Source organism: Globicephala melas, chromosome 17 (genome assembly GCF_963455315.2).
Source record: "Globicephala melas chromosome 17, mGloMel1.2, whole genome shotgun sequence".
NCBI lineage: Eukaryota > Metazoa > Chordata > Mammalia > Artiodactyla > Delphinidae > Globicephala > Globicephala melas.
Genome location: NC_083330.1, coordinates 12023044 through 12043974, shown reverse-complemented (window position 1 = coordinate 12043974; position 20931 = coordinate 12023044). Strand labels below are relative to the sequence as shown.

At 40.7% G+C, this 20931-nt stretch overlaps 1 protein-coding gene across 5 annotated transcripts in view; it reads left to right on the top strand.

The window, feature by feature from the left end:
- MYBL1 (MYB proto-oncogene like 1) overlaps positions 1-2938 on the top strand; it is a 33806-nt gene extending 30868 nt beyond the window's left edge. For all 5 annotated transcript variants that reach the window (XM_030859638.3, XM_060287050.2, XM_030859639.3 and 2 more), the window contains one exon: positions 310-2938. In XM_030859638.3, coding sequence (XP_030715498.1) covers positions 310-435 — 126 coding nt within the window. In that variant the 3' untranslated portion in view covers positions 436-2938. The remainder of the gene's footprint in view (positions 1-309) is intronic.
- The last annotated feature ends 17993 nt before the right edge of the window (positions 2939-20931 follow it).

Below are 20931 nucleotides of genomic sequence, written 5' to 3'. Positions count from 1 at the left end.
CTGACATTTCTTTCCATGTTTAGACTGATTTGATTTGAGGGGCAGTTGTGGGAACAGAAATTTTAAACTGCCTCCACAGTCCTATAGATAGCTAAAAAATTGACTTAAAAAACTTGATCATAAATATTTTAGTATGTATTTTTGAAACATCATTATTTAAAAAGAATCACAATGCTGTTATCAAAAACATTTTTTACAATAATTATTAAATATCCAATCAATTAATTGATTTTTTAAAAGTCTAATTGTGAAGTAGAATGGATAGTTATCTTAGTAATTTTCACATCACTATTAATATTGCCTTCCTAGTCTTGTGAATGGGAAACAGTGGTTTATGGGAAGACGGAAGACCAACTTATCATGACGGAACAAGCAAGAAGATATTTGAGCACTTATACAGCTACAGGCAGTACCTCAAGAGCTCTCATACTGTGATTGTTATTAAAACGGATGAAATGCCCCACTTCCTTATTAGATTCTATACCAAATTAGGCTGCAATGAATTTTTTTTGTTGATTAACTGTTTTTAAAGTTTTAATACAGCCCTAAAATGGTTTGCATCCTTTTTCATATTGGGCAAGCAGAAAGCTAGGCACTTAAGTAAGGGGTAGGCAATTTCACAGTTTATTTTTTAAGACGTAAGATTTTAAAAAATTGTTTTTAAAGAACAAGATGGGGAAATCATATTAGAATATTCCTGGGTATTCTAAAAGTAAATTCTCACATATTTTCTTCAAAAGATATATGTTGCTACTCTCCTGATGCTGCGGTTTTGTTATAGATAGGTTTTATGAGTATGTATGATTTCTGAAACTAGTCTCTGTATAGAAAGCACTCATGGTTTTATGAAGTACTTTTGCCTATCTGCTGATTTACTTAGGCTACCATTTACAAAGAAACACAGTGGAAAGGAATTTAAAAGAAAGAAAGTCGCACTACTAATTTTTGGTATTTTTCAAAAAACAGTAAAATTAACTACAGTGTTAAATGTATTTATTTGAGCATAGTACTAAAAATAAAAGGCATTGCAAAAAGGTTTTTTCCGTATTAGTAAAGAGTCAGTATTTTCTTCATAAATCTCAGAAGAGCTGAGAGTTTTGTTGAATGTATTGTACAGTATGTAGGAGCAGGAAAACTTTGTAAATTGGAAAGAAGTCTGTTTTTATAATTTATTTTCATTTTTAAAGCTTAAATGTAGATATTTATACCTATACAGGGTGTCTAGAAGCCAATGTTGTTTCCTGTTATTACAAGCTAACATAGTAAAGAACAGTTTTGAGTTTTAAGTATGAAACAATAGTAAGTTATAGCTGCAAAGAATACAATATCTATACTGTATGTCACATCTACCTAAATATTGCACTATGTCCTTTAAATCATGTTGGTTATATAAAGTAGTTCTAAAAATGTACTAAATAATAATTTAATATTTTCTTTTTAAATTATATGGGGGGTCATATAATTTAATCTGGTGATTTGTATATGTGTTTGAAATTTTTGCATTTTGTTTAAAAAATAATATGGTACTTGGTCCCTAAAAACAGTCTGCACTTAGACGTTTATTATATTTACTCAATGTTTCAGAAGTAGAGAACATTATCTTTTATTTATAAAAATATATGTCCTTTTATAAATGTTTTGTGTTTCTCTACAGGTTACAACAGTTGCTTCAGTTGCCTGTTTTAGGTGTTTGCACTTATTTTATTTCTTCTTGAAAGAATGTCTTTATTTGCTTTTGTGTAGAGATTTTATGTAATTTTTTTTGAGACATATAATGGTGTGCTGTCAACTTAAACACTGACAGGTAAATAGAATTGTACACTGTAGTTTTAATTATTTGTAATTGACACACTCTCTCCCTCTCCACTCCTGAAGTATGCTGCTATAGAAGATAGCAGAATCGGCTTGCTGCTATGAGAGAAGGAAAGAGCAACCACCACTTGCACTGTGTGAAAAGATAAAAAGCAAATGATGGCAAGTTCTCAAGTTAACTTAATGGAATCAACCATTACCAGGCAAATTCTTGCAAATATTAAAATGCTATGCCTTAAAACAAAAACAGCTTAAGATTCTCTGATGTTTTTATGTTGATAGAAATGGAAATACTATTTTAATGCCTAGCTTTTGAACAGTAGACCTAAAAGGGTTTTAAGCTATTTAAATCTACTTGCTCATTTTTGCATATTATATGTAGTGAGAAGTGAAGAAAATGTGTGGTACTAAGATTATGCCTTGTTGATACAAATAGATGAACCAATTTGAATCTTCGTAGCATGTTTGTTAAGTATGTTGATTGCTTCCTAATTAGTGAACTTCTCACAGAAACTTCACTTTGTAAAACCAGTGATTGTAGCAAAATCATACTGGATCATTTCAATTTCAGTTATCTTGAATAACATATAATGGTTCCTTTTTTTTTTTTTTTTTTTTTTATGTAGCCCTTAGCTGGTTTGGATGAACATAGTCTCCAATTACCAAAGTATAATATCTTGGAAGAGCTGTATTTTTTTAAAGCATAATTTTTCTTGAGCATTAAATTATCCCACATGTAATGTATTGAAAATCAGCTTGGGCTTTTTGGACAGAGTACATATTTGGGTTGGTATTGGTTGAATCCTCTAGTTAACTGCTTTGTTGCTTTTTGCAAGAAGATTTCTTAATCTTAAACATGTCAGGCATCTTAAATCACCTTTTATACTGTTATGTTCCTTTGAATTTCTTTCAGTATGTTATAAAAATGCCAGACATACATGTAGCAGCCATACTTGCATGGAAACTGACTACACATATATAATACCACATTTTGTTATAAGGTTTTCGCATTAATACAGCAATTACCCTGACTAAATTGAGTTTTTTGATGTATGGGAAAACTTTCCATTGTAAGAGAATCTTGCATACAATGTTGACTGTTAACATCCAAAATAAAACATCTGTGTACAAGCTGACATGGCATTGCTCATTTCACTTTGTTTTTGTATTTTATGGTATTGATCGAACCTTTAAGGACTTAACCCAACATTCTGTTCTTAGACCATTTTTCTCCTTTAGAGCTCCCTTTGCAGGTGATTTTATCTGTTAACACAGCTTCACGTCTTTACTCAAGAAATGGAAATACTTGAGCCTCGTTTAGAGCCATATTTTCAACTGCCTTTTTTTTTTTTTTTTTTTTTTTTTGTGGTACGTGGGCCTCGCACTGTTGTGGCCTCTCCCGTTGTGGACCACAGGCTCCGGACGCGCAGCCTCTACGGCCATGGCTTACGGGCCCAGCCGCTCCGTGGCATGTGGGATCTTCCCGGACCGGGGCACGAACCCGCGTCCCCTGCATCGGTAGGCGGACTCTCAACCACTGCGCCACCAGGGAAGCCCTCAACTGCCTTTAGATATGACTCTCCATATGACTCTTCTGTTGGTACCTTAAATGTAGTATGTTCTTTTTTTCCCAACTTGGACCTGCCCCTTCTTTGTTCTATCTCTTAGTGGTGTTATTTTCCCTTTGATCACCCACTGTGAAATCTCGTGCTTCTCCCTCACCCTGCACATTGAAATCTGTTGTAAAATCTCAGCCCACATAAAGGCACAGCTCTAATTCCATTCCTTCATCTTTTATTTAGATGATTGCACTAATCACTCTGATCTCCATTCTACAGAAATATGAAGAAATTGTTCTGTGACATCAGGGTGTCACCTGGGCAAAGCCAACTGGTCACCCAGTCAGGTTTGTGCAGTATTATATCACCTCGGTGAATTTGCCACCATCTAGATTTTACTTTTAGCCTTAGAAATCTGATGGGTTAACGCACCAAAAATGAGTTTACCTCTCACTAGAATGCCTATATCAAGTGTGTGAGACTGACACATGAAACCAGAATGCTAATTTATTAATTTACAGTGTGAAATATAACTGCTGAGAGGAAATACAACTGCTTATATGTGAGTGTAAAGAAACTTATAAAAAACACACAGGTTTGATCACATCTCTCCTATTCAAAGATCTTCCATAATTGTCTGTTGCCTAAATAACAAGACTTCTTCACTTCCTAATCTGGACCTGGCGACTTGGATCTTTCCGGAACATATATGTGCATGCTTCTATCTCCGTGCCTCTCCTCATGGCTGCTTGTCTTTGTCTCCCTACCTGTTAGAATCCTACTCAGCCTTCAAGGCACAGGTCTGTGAATCATTTCCTGATTATCCTGGTGTCTCCATAAAACTTTCCCACTAGACTTCATGTTTTGAAGAGTAGGGATTGCTATTTACAGCTCCTGTGTCTAGCGTGGTGCTTAGAAAATCTCAGTAAGTGTTAAATTGAAAGAATGTTATAAAAGGAGTCATGATGCTTAGGGAATATTAACTATACTTATTTTACACAACAGTTGTGAATAGCTTTGGTCTCTCAGTTATCTGCATAAAACCAGTGTTGCTTTATAGTCAGTAAGCTATTATTTTGTTAAAATCTTTTAGTTCATTTTATAACCATGTGATTTCTTGCCTGATTTATCCAGTTATAGAGTGGTAGGCTTGCCAGCCAATCAGACTTTTAATTGTAATATAAAACAGATGGGAGGTTTTGAAGAGGTACTTCTCACTCTGTGACTCTGTGAGAAGTGAAAAGTTATTTTTAATTAAGTAGTGGAGGGTAAAAGGAACCAAGGGCAATTGCATCAGAACATTACTTTCCCCTTCCCTGGCCGTGTTTGTTTGTTTGTCTTAATAAATGGATAATGTCAAGAAGATGTTTAAAAATATTGGTGGAAAACCAAGATAAAGTACACCAGGAAAAAAATTATTCATGGCTGACATGTTGGGAAGAGAGTGTTTTCAAAAACTTTTTAGCATCTTGGCATCAGTACATTAAAAGCTGTTGAGTTTGAGCAAACTCCATATTAAAAGCAGTGTACTATCCTGCCCTTATTTTTGAAGGTCTCAGATCCGGTATACTTACTCAGGTTCCAAGTACAGAATGTGCTAGATTTGAGTGGATTTTTCTTGCCAGCACAGGGAAAGAAGGAGGGAGATTGACTTTACTCTGGTTTTACTACTGTAATTTTGCCAACCATAGCTCAAAAGACTGGATCAGTTTCTGACATAATTTCCTAAGCCCCAGTACAGTTAGCACTTATTTATTTGTTCAACTAGCAACCAATACTTAACTGTGTGTTTACAGTACCTGGCACTAGGTACTGGGCATGCTGTGGTAAACAGGATAGCTTCCCTTGAGGAAGCTGATATTCTAGAAGAGATGCATAAATATGTAACAGAAATGGCATCTCTCCTCCTTTGGCCAAAAGTGGGATCAAGTAGCCAAGTTCCGCCCAGATAGTGTGGATTTCCTCCCTTACACTATGGAGAATTGTGCCCAGGGGTCTTCCACCTCCCAGGAAGTTCACTGACTGGAAGTTTGAGTACAAGTAACAGCTGCAACCATGTGCCAGTCACATATATAATCTCATTTAATCCTCCCAACAACTCTATTAGATAAACATTTTATAATCCACTTCTATGGATATGGAAACAGGCTTAGGTTAAGAGGCTTGTCCAAACTCAGTAAAATGCTGAGCCTGGATTCATTCAGTCATCTGAGATTTGGATTGATTCTTTAAAAATTAAGCATAGGGCACGAAAGAATACATATATGATTCTATTTCTCTAAAAGTATAAAGACAGGCAAAACTAATGTATACTATTAGAAGTCAGGTAGTGGTACCCTGGGTGGGAGGATTGTTGAAGGGAACCTTGAGGGGGGTGTCTGGAGTGCTGCAGTGCTCTATTTCTTGCTTTGGGTGCTGATTTGGGGGGGGGGCGCACCACACAGCTTGCGGGACCTTAGTTCCCCAACGAGGGGTTGAACCCGGGCCCCGGCAGTGAAAGTACAGAGTCCTAACCACTGGACTGCCAGGGAATTCCCTGGGTGCTGATTTTATGGATGGTTTTATGTTTATACAAATTCAAGTTTTACTATTACATGTGCACTTTTCTGTGTTTATGTACATTACACTTCAATGACACGTTTTTAAAAATTAAGCCTAGGTTGGATAGTAGAGGAAAATACAAACGAATTATGCCTTGCACTATTCCGTTCATATGCTTACATGTAAGAGTCCACAATGCTAGCACTGTTATGGATGTCTCACCATTATTCTCTAGTATATGTTGGGCCCATTTCTTCTGGTAAATTTATGTTAAAGTGCTGCATGGAATAAGTGACTATTTCCTTGGGCTGTATATACCAAATATACCAAAAGTTGACCTGTAAGAGCTTCCTACACTCCACCGAATGAACTTTTGTCAGAGTCCTCCATAACAGTCCAGTTACATCTCTGAACCTTGCCGCCACCTTAAAGTTCAAGCTTTCACTCCTGCCCCACTGAAATTTCCATATTCTCCAATTATACGTCTCTCTAATGTGGTCCACTAGTTACTTTGTACTTTGTCAGCTACATTGCTTTATAGCACAATGTGTTATTACCTTGTTTATTTAGTGTTGATGTTCTCTCTCTCTCTCTCTCTCTCGCTGTTTTTTTTTTTTTTTTTTTTCTGGCGGCGAGACTTGTCGGATCGTAGCTCCCCAACCAGGGATTGAACCCAGGTCCTCAGCAGTGAAAGCACTGAGTCCTAACCACTGAACCGCCAGGGAATTACCTAGTATTGACGTCCTCTTAACCAACATTCACTTAACTTACTCATCTGATTGACGGTTAGTAAGCTAACAGGTCTTCTCCAGGTTATTGAACACTTTTGCTCAATTAACAGTGAGTGCAAATAATGTCAGATAAGAGGGCATCTACATTTTTAAAAGTTCAATAATTTATTTAACCCAGTATATCCAAAATATTATCATTTTAACACGTGATTAATATACATTTTTAGTGAGGTATTTTACATTCTTTTTTTTCCCATGCCAAATCTTTGAAATCCAATGTGCATTTTATACACATCTCAACTAAGACCAGCCACGTTTCAAGGGCTCAATAGCCACATGTGGTCAGTGGCTACCGCACTGGGCAGTGCAGTTCTAAATCACTAGGAATTTACAGAGAAAATGTTCTGTAATTCAGAAGAAACACTGCCTATTTCAGGCCACAGCAGAACAACTTCAGAAGTTATAGTCATTGTAATAATTCTTCCCACTCTCCCTTCCCTCTTCCCCTCCTTTCGGCCTAAGTCTTTTGGAGTTCATTAATTTAATCCCAGTTCTTCTCCTTACTGACCGAGGGGCTGGGGACATCTGCTACATTCTTTAACCTCCGTATGACTGACTGTCTCTCTCAGTGGATTGTAAGCTCCAAGGGAATGTGTCCAGAATTTAGCACACTGCCTGGAGCTGTGCAAAACGCAAAGGATGCAATAGCAAAAGCAAGCAGCCCAGGAGCATGCTTCCATCTGGGAGGGGAGACAGACAGAACTCTAAGTGCTGGGAAGGAGAGAAATACATCCTATGAGAGGCTGTGACAAAGGAAACTGATCCGTTTTCCTCAGGAGAAAGTTATGTTTGAAGTGAGATCTGCCAGATGGATAGGCAGGAGGTAGTTAGGTAAAGAAGATTGGGGAACAGCAGGTTAAGGTCCCATGGAGGGAGCTAGTGTTCCACATGCAAAAATCCTTAAGGCCAGAGGGGCTGAAGTGTTGAGATGAGTGGAGAAGGAGGACAGTGCAGAGAAGGCTCCTGAGGAAGAGGGCACAGAGCGGGGAGGACACGCATGCCCTGGGAAGCAGACCCTGGTGGGGATTAGCAGGCGAGAGAGAAGTGAACTAGGGAGCCCTCTTGTAATCAACGCCTGAAGAAGGAAGGAAGCAGGACTGGGCAGAGGGAGGAGAAGGCCTTGGCCAGCTCCATGGGGACTTCTGAGGCTCGGATGGCCCTTCAAGTTGTTCCAAGTCAGGTGAGGAGCCCAAGTCTTTCTAGCCCTGGGTCTACCATTGGAAGTGGGCTCCCCAGGATGGGGGCCTGCCTTGGGCGAGCACTTAGCTCAGCAGAGGCAATTCTTTGACTTCAGTTTCTTTGTGGGGTAAGAGGCAGGGACTTCTGCTGAGAAAAAAATGGAGGAATGGTTGGTGTTAGAGGCACCGTCAGAGATCTGAGGAGAATAAAGGGTTTCTGAAACAATTCTTGAGAAGAATGGAGAAGGGATTTGATCAGGGAAACACAGCAGAACTGCCAAGCAGCATGGAGGACTTGTTTTAGGTTGGCAGGTGTGGTTTTTTGTTTGTTGATGTTGTTGTTTCGTTGTTTTGTTTTGGCTGTGTTGCATGGCGTGCCGGATCTTAGTTCCGCAACCAGGGATCGAACCCAGGCCCAAGCAGTGAAAGCGCCGAGTCCTAACCCCTGGACCGTGAGGGAAGTCCCAGGTTGGCAGGTGTGAGGTCAGGCCCTCTGCTAGGTCCGTAATGATGCTTTTGTGTTCATCCAGCCCCACTTGTCCCCTTGGATGGGTGCACAACCACAGGCAGGGCCCTGCACCGAGACACAGTGCTGTGTGTCTGCTCTGCCCTTGGTGCCCACCACAGGGGCCCGTTGATCACATGCAGCAGCAGAGGAAGCAGACAGCGTATCCATCTGCCAAATGTATGTGACAAAAAGACTGAGGGGCAAGGGACTGTGGAATGTTATCAAGAGAGGTAATTCACGGACTAGGCAGGGTAACCTCCACTGGAACTCACTTTGCCTCTTCTGACTTCCCACTGCACTTTATCTGTCCCTCACTGCTGGTTGTCATTACTTCTGGCATTTTTTTGTGGTATGCGGGCCTCTCACTGTTGTGGCCTCTCCCGTTGCGGAGCACACGCTCTGGACGTGCAGGCTCAGCGGCCATGGCTCACGGGCCCAGCCGCTCCGTGGCACGCGGGATCCTCCCGGACCGGGACACGAACCCGTGTACCCTGAATCGGCAGGCGGACTCTCAACCACTGCGCCACCAGGGAAGCCCACTTCTGTTTTTTTGTTGTAGTTTTTTATGTATGCCTTAGCTCCTCTTGCGGACTTGTAGCTCTCTGAAGAGTTCCAGCTCCCACTGGGCCCTCAACATATATTCTCTAAATGTTCCAGGATGTTGTGTTCCGGTTTTATTTTGACTCACCTACGCTGACTCCATTTATAACTTAACCAAGTATTTGTTAGGGGAGGAGGAGAGGAGCCTGGATCCTCAACCCATGTTCTTTTTTTTTTTTTTCTGGTTCATTTACTTTTTTTTTTTTAACATCTTTATTGGGGTATAATTTCTTTACAATGGTGTGTTAGTTTCTGCTTTATAACAAAGTGAATCAGCTATACATATACATATATCCCCGTATCTCCTCCCTCTTGCGTCTCCCTCCCACGCTCCCTATCCCACCCCTCCAGGTGGTCACAAAGCACCGAGCTGATCTTCCTGTGCAGTGTGGCTGCTTCCCACTAGCTATCTCTTTTACATTTGGTAGTGTATATATGTCCAAGCCACTCTCTCACTTCGTCCCAGCTTACCCTTCCCCCTGTCCATGCCCTCGAGTCCTTTCTCTACATCTGTGTCTTTATGCCTGTCCTGCCCCTAGGTTCTTCAGAATCTTTTTTGGTTTATTTTTTGGATTCCATATATATGTATTACCATACAGTATTTGTTTTCTGACTTACTTCACTCTGTACAACAGACTCTAAGTCTATCCACCTCACTACAAATAACTTAATTTCGTTTCTTTTTATGGCTGAGTAATATTCCATAGTATATATGTGCCACATCTTCTTTATCCATTCATCTGTCGATGGACACCTAGGTTGCTTCCATGTCCTGGCTATTGTAAATAGAGCTGCAGTGAACATTGTGGTACATGACTCTTTATGAATTATGGTTTTCTCAGGGTATATGCCCAGTAGTGGGATTGCTGGGTCGCATGGTAGTTCTATTTTTAGTTTTTTAAGGAACCTCCATATTGTTCTCCATAGTGGCTGTATCAATTTACATTCCAACCAACAGTGCAAGAGAGTTCCCTTTTCTCCACACCCTCTCCAGCATTTATTGTTTGTAGAGTTTTTGATGATGTCCATCCTGACAGGTGTGAGGTGATACCTCATTGTAGTTTTGATTTGCATTTCTCTAATGATTAGTGATGTTGAGCATCCTTTCATGTGTGTGTTGGCAATCTGTATATCTTCTTTGGAGAAATGTCTATTTAGGTCTTCTGCCCATTTTTGGATTGGGTTGTTCATTTTTTTAATATTGAGGGGCCTGACCTGCTTGTAAATTTTGGAAATTAATCCTTTGTCAGTGCTCCATTTGCAAATATTTTCTCCCATTCTGAGGCTTGTCTTTTCGTCTTGTTTATGTTTTCCTTTGCTGTGCAAAAGCTTTGAAGTTTCATTAGGTCCCATTTGTTTATTTTTGTTTTTACTTCCATTTCTCTAGGAGGTGGGTCACAAAGGATCTTGCTGTGATTTATGTCATAGAGTGTTCCGCCTATGTTTTTCTCTTAAGAGTTTTATAGTGTCTTGCCTTACATTTAGGTCTTTAATCCATTTTGAGTTTATTTTTGTGTATGGTGTTAGGGAGTGTTCTAATTTCATTCTTTTACACATAGCTGTCCAGTTTTCCCAGCACCACTTATTGAAGAAGCTGTCTTTTCTCCATTGTATATTCTTGTCTCCTTCGTCAAAGATAAGGTGACCATATGTGCATGGGTTTATCTCTGGGTTTTCTATCCTGTTCCATTGATCTATATTTCTGTTTTTGTACCAGTACCATACTGTCTTGATTACTGTAGCTTTGTTGTATAGTTGAAGTCATGGAGCCTGATTCCTCTAGCTCTAGCTCTGCTTTTCTTTCTCAAGATTGCTTTGGCTATTCGGGGTCTTTTGTGTTTCCATACAAATTGTGAAATTTTTTGTTCTAGTTCTGTGAAAAATGCCACTGGTAGTTTGATAGGGATTGCCTTGAATCTGTAGATTGCTATGGGTAGTATAGTCATTTTCACAATGTTGATTCTTCCAATCCAAGAACATGGTATATCTCTCCATCTGTTTGTATCATCTTTAATTTCTTTCATCAGTGTCTTATAGTTTTCTGCATACAGGTCTTTTGTCTCCTTAGGTAGGTTTATTCCTAGGCATTTTATTCTTTTTGTTGCAGTGGTAAATGGGAGTGTTTCCTTAATTTCTCTTTCAGATTTTTCATCATTAGTGCATAGGAATGCAAGAGATTTCTGTGCATTAATTTTGTATCCTGCAACTTTACCAAATTCATTGATTAGCTCTAGTAGTTTTCTGGTAGCATCTTTAGGATTCTCTATGTATGGTATCATGTCATCTGCAAACAGTGACAGCTTTACTTCTTTTCCGATATTGATTCCTTTTATTTCTTTTTCTTCTCCTACTGCTGTGATTAAAACTTCCAAAACGTGTTGAATAATAGTGGTGAGAGTGGGCAACCTTGTCTTATTCCTGATCTTAGAGGAACTGGTTTCAGTTTTTCACCATTGAGAACGATGTTTGCTGTGGGTTTGTCATATATGGCCTTTATTATGTTGAGGTAAGTTCCTTCTATGCCTACTTTCTGGAGGGTTTTTATCATAAATGCGTGTTGAATTTTGTCGAAAGCTTTTTCTGCATCTATTGAGATGATCATATGGTTTTCCTCCTTCAGTTTGTTAATATGGTTTATCACATTGATTGATTTGCATACATTGAAGAATCCTTGCATTCCTGGGATAAATCTCACTTGATCATGGTGTATAATCCTTTTAATGTGCTGCTGGTTTCTATTTGCTAGTATTTTGTTGAGGATTTTTGCATCTATGTTCATCAGTGATATTGGCCTGTAGTTTTCTTTCTTTGTGACATCTTTGTCTGGTTTTGGTATCAGGGTGATAGCAGCCTCGTAGAATGAGTTTGGGAGTGTTCCTACCTCTGCTATATTTTGGAAGAGTTTGAGAAGGATATGTGTTAGCTCTTCTCTAAATGTTTGATAGAATTCGCCTGTGAAGCCATCTGGTCCTGGGCTTTTGTCTGCTGGAATATTTTTAATCACAGTCTCAATTTCAGTGCTTGTGAATGGTCTGTTTATATTTTCTATTTCTTCCTGGTTCAATCTCGGAAGGTTGTGCTTTTCTAAGAATTTGTCCATTTCTTCCAGGTTGTCCATTTCATTGGCATATAGTTGCTTGTAGTAATCTCTCATGATCTTTTGTATTTCTGCAGTGTCAGTTGTTACCTCTTTTTCATTTCCAATTCTATTGATTTGAGTCTTCTCCCTTTTTTTCTTGATGAGTCTGGCTAATGGTTTATCAATTTTTTTTATCTTCCCAAAGAACCAGATTTTAGTTTTATTGATCTTTGCTATTGTTTCTGTCATTTCATTTTCATTTATTTCTGGTCTGATCTTCATGATTTCTTTCCTTCTACTAACTTTGCGTTTTTTTTGTTCTTCTTTCTCTAATTGCTTTAGGTGTAAGGTTAGGTTGTTTATTTGAGATTTTTCTTGTTTCTTGAGGTAGGATTGTATTGCTATAAACTTGCCTCTTAGAACTGCTTTTTTTGCATCCCATAGGTTTTGGGTCATCGTGTTTTCATTATCATTTGTTTCTAGGTATTGTTTGATTTCCTCTTTGATCTCTTCAGTCATCTCTTGGTAATTAAGTAGTGTATTGTTTAGACTCCATTTGTTTGTATTTTTTACAGACTTTTTTCCTGTAATTGATATCTAGTCTCATAGCATTGTGGTCGGAAAAGATACTTGATACAATTTCAATTTTCTTAAATTTACCAGGACTTGATTTGTGACCCAAGATATGATCTATCCTGAAGAATGTTCCATGAGCACTTGAGAAGAAAATGTATTCTGTTGTTTTTGGACGGAATGTCCTATAAATATCAATTAGGTCCATCTTGATTAATGTATCATTTAAAGCTTGTGTTTCCTTATTTATTTTCATTTTGGATGATCTGTCCATTGGTGAAAGTGGGGTGTTAAAGTCCCCTACTCTGAATGTGTTACTGTTGATTTCCCCTTTTACGGCTGTTAGCATTTGCCTTATGTATTGTGGTGCTCCTATGTTGGGTGCATAAATATTTACAATTGTTATATCTTCTTCTTGGATTGATCCCTTGATCATTGTGTAGTGTCCTTCTTTGTCTCTTGTAATAGTCTTTATTTTAAAATCTGTTTTGTCTGATATGAGAATTGCTACTCTAGCGTTCTTTTGATTTCCATTTGCATGGAATATCTTTTCCCATCCCCTCACTTTCAGTCTGTATGTGTCCCTAGGTCTGAAGTGGGTCTCTTGTAGACAGCATATGTACGGGTCTTGTTTTTGTATCCATTCAGCCAGTCTATGTCATTTGGTTGGTGCATTTCATCCTTTTACCTGTAAGGTAATTATCGATATGTATGTTCCTATTACCATTTTCTTAGTTGTTTTGGGTTTGTTATTGTAGGTCTTTTCCTTCTCTTGTGTTTCCTGCCTAGAGAAGTGCCTTTAGCATTTGTTGTAAAGTTGGTTTGGTGGTGCTGAATTCTCTAGCTTTTGCTTGTCTGTAAAGGTTTTAATTTCTCCATCAAATCTGAATGAGATCCTTGCTGGGTAAAGTAATCTTGGCTGCAGGTTTTTCCCTTTCATCACTTTAAATATGTCCTGCCAGTCCCTTCTGGCTTGCAGAGTTTCTGCTGAGAGATCAGCTTTAACCTTATGGGGATTCCCTTTTATGTTATTTGTTGTTTTTCCCTTGCTGCTTTTAATATTTTTTCTTTGTATTTAATTTTTGATAGTTTGAATAATATGTGTCTTGGCATGTTTCTCCTTGGATATACCCTGTATGGGACTCTCTGTGCTTCCTGGACTTGATTGACTATTTCCTTTCCCATATTAGGGAAGTTTTCAACTATAATCTCTTCAAATATTTTCTCAGTCCCTTTCTTTTTCTCTTCTTCTGGGACCCCTATAGTTCAAAAGTTGGTGGGTTTAATGTTGTCCCAGAGGTCTCTGAGACTGTCCTCAATTCTTTTCATTCTGTTTTCTTTATTCTGCTCTGTGGTAGTTATTTTCACTATTTTACCTTCCAGGTCACTTATATGTTCTTCTGCCTCAGTTATTCTGCTGTGGATTCCTTCTAGAGAATTTTTAATTTCATTTATTGTGTTGTTCATCATTGCTTGTTTGCTCTTTAGTTCTTCTAGGTGCTTGTTAAACGTTTCTTCTATTTTCTCCATTCTATTTCCAAGATTTTGGATCATCTTTATTATCATTACTCTGAATTCTTTTTCAGGTAGACTGCCTATTTCCTCTTCATTTGTTTGGTCTGGTGTTTTTTTTCTTTCTTTTTTTTTTTTTGTGGTACGCGGGCCTCTCACTGTTGTGGCTTCTCCCGTTGTGGAGCACAGGCTCCGGACGCGCAGGCTCAGCGGCCATGGCTCACGGGCCCAGCCACTCCGCGGCATGTGAGATCCTCCCAGACCGGGGCACGAACCCGTGTCCCCTGCATCGGCAGATGGACTCTCAACCACTGCGCCACCAGGGAAGCCCTAGTCTGGTGGGTTTTTACCTTGCTCCTTCATCTGCTGTGTGTTTCTCTGTCTTCTCATTTTCCTTAACTTACTGTTTGGGGTCTCCTTTTTGAAGGCTGCAGTTCATAGTTCCCGTTGTTTTTGGTGTCTGTCCCCAGTGGCTAAGGTTGGTTCAGTGGGTTGTGTAGGCTTCCTGGTGGAGGGGGCTGGTGCCTGTGTACTGGTGGATGAGGCTGGATCTTGTCTTTCTGGTGCACAGGACCCTGTCTGGTGGTGTGTTTTGGGGTGTCTGTGACCTTATTATGATTTTAGGCAGCCTCTCTGCTAATGGGTGGGTTTATGTTCCTGTCTTGGTAGTTATTTGGCATGGGGTGTCCAGCACTGTAGCTTGCTGGTTGTTGAGTGGAGCTGGGTGTTAGAGTTGAGTTGGAGATCTCTGGGAGAGCTTTTGCCATTTGATATTACTTGGAGCCGGGAAGTCTCTGGTGGACCAATGTCCTGATCTCAGCTCTCCCACCTCAGGGGCACAGGCCTGACACCCAGCTGGAGCACCAAGACACTGTCAGCCACACGACTCAGAAGAAAAGGGAGAAAAAAAGAAAGAAAGAAAGAAAAAAGAAAATTAAATATATTAAAAAATTAAAAATTATTAAGAATAAAATTTTTTTAAGTAATAAAAAAAAAGGAGAGACAGAACCCTAGGACAGATGGTAAAAGCAAAGCTATACAGACAAAATCACACAAAGAAGCATACACATACCCACTCACAAAAAGAGAAAAAGGAAAAAAATATCTGTATCTCTCTCTATATATAAAAGAGGAAGAGAGCAACCAAATCAATTATCAAATCTACCAGTGATAATAAACTCTAAATACTAAACTAAGATAAACATAAAACCAGAAACAAATTAGATGCAGAAAGCAAACCCCAAGTCTACAGTTGCTCACAAAGTCCACCTCCTCAATTTGGGATGATTCGTTGTCTATTCATGTATTCCTCAGATGCAGGGTACATCAAGTTGGTTGTGGAGGTTTAATCCGCTGCTCCTGAGGCTGCTGGGAGAGATTTCCCTTTCTCTTCTTTGTTCTCACAGCTCCCAGGGGCTCAGCTTTGGATTTGGCCCCGCCTCTGCGTGTAGGTCGCCGGAGGGCGTCTGTTCCCACTCAGACAGGACAGGGTTAAAGGAGCAGCTGATTCAGGGGCTGCGGCTCACTCAGGTGCGGCGCGGGGGGGTGGGCACGAAGTGCGGGGCGGGCCTGCGGCGGCAGAGGCCGGCGTGACGTTGCACCAGCCTGAGGCGCACCTTGCGTTCTTCCGGGTAAGTTGTCCCTGGATCACGGGACCCTGGCAGTGGCGGGCTGCACAGGCTCCCAGGAGGGGAGGTGTGGAGAGTGACCTGTGCTCGCACACAGGCTTCTTGGTGGCGGCAGCAGCAGCCTTAGCGTCTCATGCCTGTCTCTGGGGTCTGTGCTGATAGCCGCGGCTCGCGCCCGTCTCTGGAGTTCCTTTAAGCAGCGTTCTTAATCCCCTCTCCTCGCGCACCAGGAAACAAAGAGGGAAGAAAAAGTCTCTTGCCTCTTTGGCAGGTCCAGAGTTTCCCCCGGACTCCCTCCCGGCCAGCCGTGGCGCACTAACCCCCTGCAGGCTGTGTTCATGCCGCCAGCCCCAGTCCTCTCCCTGCGCTCCGACCGAAGCCCGAGCCTCAGCTCCCAGCCCCCGCCCGCCCCGGCGGGGGAGCAGACAAGCCTCTCGGGCTGGTGAGTGCCGGTCGGCACCGATCCTCTCTGCGGGAATCTTGCCGCTTTGCCCTCCGCACCCCTGTTGCTGTGCTCTCCTCCGCGGCGCCGAAGCTCCCTCCCTCCGCCACCTGCAGTCTCCGCCCGGAAGGGGCTTCTACTGTGTGGAAACCTTTCTTCCTTCACTGCTCCCTGCCACTGGTGCCGGTCCCATACCTGTTCTTTGTCTCTGTTTTTTCTTTTTTCTCTTGCCCTACCCAGGTACGTGGGGAGTTTCTTGTATTTTGGGAAGTCTGAGGTCTTCTGCCAGCGTTCAGTAGGTGTTCTGTAGGAGTTGTTCCACGAGTAGATGTATTTCTTATGTATTTGTGAGGAGGAAGTTCATCTCCACGTTTTACTCCTCCGCCATCTTGAGGGTCTCCCCTAAAGATTTTTCATTCCCTGTAGATTGTGCCAGCGAGGTGACAGTCTGGACAGATGATGACTGTAGATCAGCCCCCTCAACCCAGTGCTTTGACACTATGTAAGCTGGGTCACTTGGAACAGTCTGAGGTGGTCTGCCTCTTTCTTCAGTCTCTCCTTTCCCTCTGTGTACAGGGGCCGTTTTGGGAACCAACAATTATGATTACAAACTAAGTAGAGTTATACGTATGTTTGGATGAGAAATCTGGGTTTCTAGAAAGGAAGTCTTCGTTTCAATCTCATGCCATTGTTACTGACCCTTTGGAGTCAGGCCGAACAAGGGTCCTCCTGACCAATGTTTTGCTCACCAATATAATGAGACCAAGTTTGGTTCAGAAGCAAAGGAAAGCGTTATTCTAGGATCCAAGAATGGAGAGTTTCAAGCTCCAGCTATATAGAGTATACCGTTCTCCCTGACAGGCCAGCAGCGGGGCTGCTTCAGAGGATTACATCCCATGTTCTTATTCATTCATTCTCTCAACAAATGTTGACCATAACCGTAAACTAGTAGGGACAGATCAGACCTGGTTCCAATCTTACCTGATTTAATGTTTAGTGGGGAGAAAGACACACTAAACAAACAATGATCCTAATGAGTGTATAACCACAAACCATGATGAACGTTCTGAAGGAAAGGAATGCCATGTTTTATGCATGTCTACAATGTCAACTAGATGGGTGGTCAGGCAGAGAAGGTTTCCCCAGGGAAATGATGCTTGAGCAGAATCTCTCCCGAGAGAGAGAGATAAAATATAAGAATATGAACAGAATGAAGCTAAACTTATTTATTAGCTGGAGTTTGCTCTCCAGGCTCTATGTTGAACACACCTGCAGTCTGCACACCCCCTCAGCAGGGCAGGCTCTCTCGGCTTCTACTGCGTCCACTGAAACACCGCATTCTAAGATCAGAGGCCACAACTGCAGGATGTGTAGGGTGCATGCCTGAACATGACCTCAGCATCTTTCAAAGTTTCAGGAGGGCACCTAGTTGGGGAGTGTTGGAAGAAGGGATGCCAGCTCTCAGGAAAGCTCTTTGACCTCTGGTTCTCAATTACCACCTCTAGCTACTTCTGGCCGAAACTTCCTCTCCAAACATGTACAGTCTATTACTATAACTATATTGAATCTAGAAAAATCAAGCTGAACATATACTGTTGGGGCCTTATCAGTTATTGTAATTGTCAGAATACTGTGTTTACTATTATCATTAAGTCCCATAGGACTCTAGAATTTATTGAAATAGTATTTTTTTAAAAAACCTGAAATGGCTTGAGAGGCATATAAAAGCAGTTTTGGGGTGAATTCTTTCTTTAAAAACAATGTAATAATAAGTAAAGGGTTTCATTGGATTATGTTAACGGATTTTCCTTAGACAATTTTAACTTCTAGGTTGGTTGGCTTTTATTGGTTGGTTTTTATCACCCACCTGGCTCTTGCCCATAATCTTGTCATTCCTGCTCAAGGAATATTGAAACTGGGCCCCATAGAGTGAACAGAAGCTGGTGGCTAACAGGAATTCTTGAGATTGTCTTGCAGAGCAACAGATAGGGAAACAGCTTGTTAAAACCCTTCTGCTCTTAAACTGCCTTTGCTGATTAAGCTGGCTTTTGTTTTCTTCCTTCCTTCCTTCCTTCTTCCTTCCTTCCTTCCTTTTTTTTCTCTCTTTAATTGCATGCCTTCCCAGCTTCACATAGCCCCACTGTTTTACAGGAAATTGGAGGGAGCTCTTGTCCAGTGCCAGCCGGCTGAGGCTGGTTGGGACCACTGACCCTAAAACTGGGCTTGTGCAGGTGTCCAGTGGATGGTCTTTTGACATCAGAGGACTGGAGAACTCTACCCTAAGATCATGTTAAGTGCCTCCATTTTTTTAAAAAAGTTTTATTTATCAATCAATTAATACACAGTATAGTCATTGCTTATAACATTATATATTGCTGTTTATTATATAGTTTTATTTATTTATTTATTTTGGCTGCACCAGTCTTAGTTGTGGCATGTAGGATCTTTCAACTGCGGCATGCGGACTTATTTGTGGCATGCAGACTCTTAGTTGTGGCATGCAGAATCTTAGTTGTGACATGCAGACTCTTAGTTGCGGCATGCATGTGGGATCTAGTTCCCCAACCAGGGATCAAACCCGGGTCCCCTGCATTGGGAGCGTGGAGTCTAACCCACTGGACCACCAGGGAAGTCCCAAGTGCCTCCTTTTTGAATATGAGAAGCATGTAACCCAGATATGCCTGTGCAGAACACATTATCTTACCTTTTCCCCTGCCCCCAGTCACCTTTTTCCACGCCTAAGTCCTCCCTGCTTATCCCTTAAATATCCCATATACCCATCGACTTCAGGGAGGTGGATATGAGACTTGTTCTTCCATCCCTGTACTTGGCTGCCTTGTGAGTAAATTCTTTCTTGGTTGTGAACCTTGGCATCTCAGCACTTGGCTTGCTGTGAGTTGGCCAACGGACCTGCTTTGGTAACAATATCAACTCGTCTTATTCAAGTCACTGTGCTCAACTATTTTGGCTCATAGAAGTTTGAAATAGAAAGATCTTAGGTCTCTCTCTGTAAAATGGGAATTAATACACTATACTCTGCTGTATTAATTTCCAATTGCTGCTGTAACAAATTACCACAAATTCAGTGGCTTAAAACAATGCAAGTTTATTATCTTACAGTTTGGAAGTCAGAAATTTGAAGTCAGTTTCAATGGGCTAAACTCAAGGTGTCAGAAAGCCTGCATTCCTTCTGGAGGCTCTAGGGGAAAATCTATTTCCTTGTATTTTCTAGCTCTAAGAGGCTGCCTGCGTTCCTTGGCACTTAGCCCCTTCCTCCATCTTCAAAGTTAGGAGTGGTTGGTGGAACCTTCCTCATGCTACATCCCTCTGACATTCCTCTTTCTAGTCAAACCTCCCTCTGTCTCCTTTGTGATTACACTGGGTCCACCTGGGTAATCTAGGCTACTCTTCCCCATGTCAAGACCCTTAACTTAATTACATCTGCCAAGTCCTTTTTTTACCATGTAAGGGAACATGTTTACAGGTTCTAGGGATTTGCACATCGACATCTTGGGGGTCATTATTCAGCCTCTCATATTAGGCTACTCTAACAGTGTGAATTGTTGCATTTGTGGTAGATATGTAGTCCATGGGCAAATTTTTAATAATGGAGTAAATATAACACAAATGACATAATGCTCAGGAATTGTAGTCAATGAAAAGAAGCTATCCAGATAGCCCCTTGTAAGATGAATTTTATCTTTAAAGAATTTAAAAAATTTGTTTGGTCTTTATCTTAAATGCTCTTTTTCCTATTACGGTATTTTAGTTCCATTTTTAACTTTTTTTTTTTTACAAAGTTGGATACACTCTCCTTATTAGGAATTCATCATGTTACATTGATGTAACCGGAAAGAAAAATCAGGTCAGCCTAACGTTTGAAGAATATGAAAGCCAAAATTCAAGATGTGGAGAAGAAACCTGGGTTGAAGCTTTCGGAAAATTTAATTTAAAATTTGAGGTCAATTCTCTAACAGAAGGCACCGTTATTAGATATTTACTTTCAGTATTTAAGGAAATTCACTTATAAGTATTTAATTATCTCCAAATATTAAAAATATATATACTTTTTAAATTATGAAAGCGAAAACTGTAGTCTCAGGAAAATCCTGGGAAGTGATAGTTATGCCTCACCACCCACTCTTTAAAATTAGTTAATTGGTTTCTTGTCTCCTCTCTCCAGCACGCAGAGGTGGTGTCTGGCCCGTCCTTCTGTCCCTTAGTCTGATCTGCTTGGAAGGTGGCACCCAGCCTCCCTGTTACGTTCATCCGTTCATCTCTCCTGCCCACCGTGTGGTCCTTGGGCTCCATTCCTTCCTCCTTTGTTATGTAGGTAAGGTAACTTGAGCTGAGGCTGGAGTAGTTGTAATTGCAGAAGCTTTTTTTTCATAAAGGCAGGACTAAAACCGAGGTAAATTGTTTAAAATGAGACACTTGGCATCTCTTGCCTGTTGAGGTATTAACACCATTCCCAGATTGTGTATTATTTTACAGGTACCTAATGAATCCCTGTTTGTCAGAGCCAGTAGGATATCAGGTAAAATGCAGCCGCATGAAAATGATCGTTGGAGGGCTCTATGTTGTAAAACCTGGAAGAGACCACTTAGGGACAACTTTCAGAGGTCACCTTCAGATTTTAGCATTTTGGAAAAGTTGCCCCAGAAGAGGGTGCCTTTCTTGGTGAGGCTGCAGTAACAGGAAATAGTTC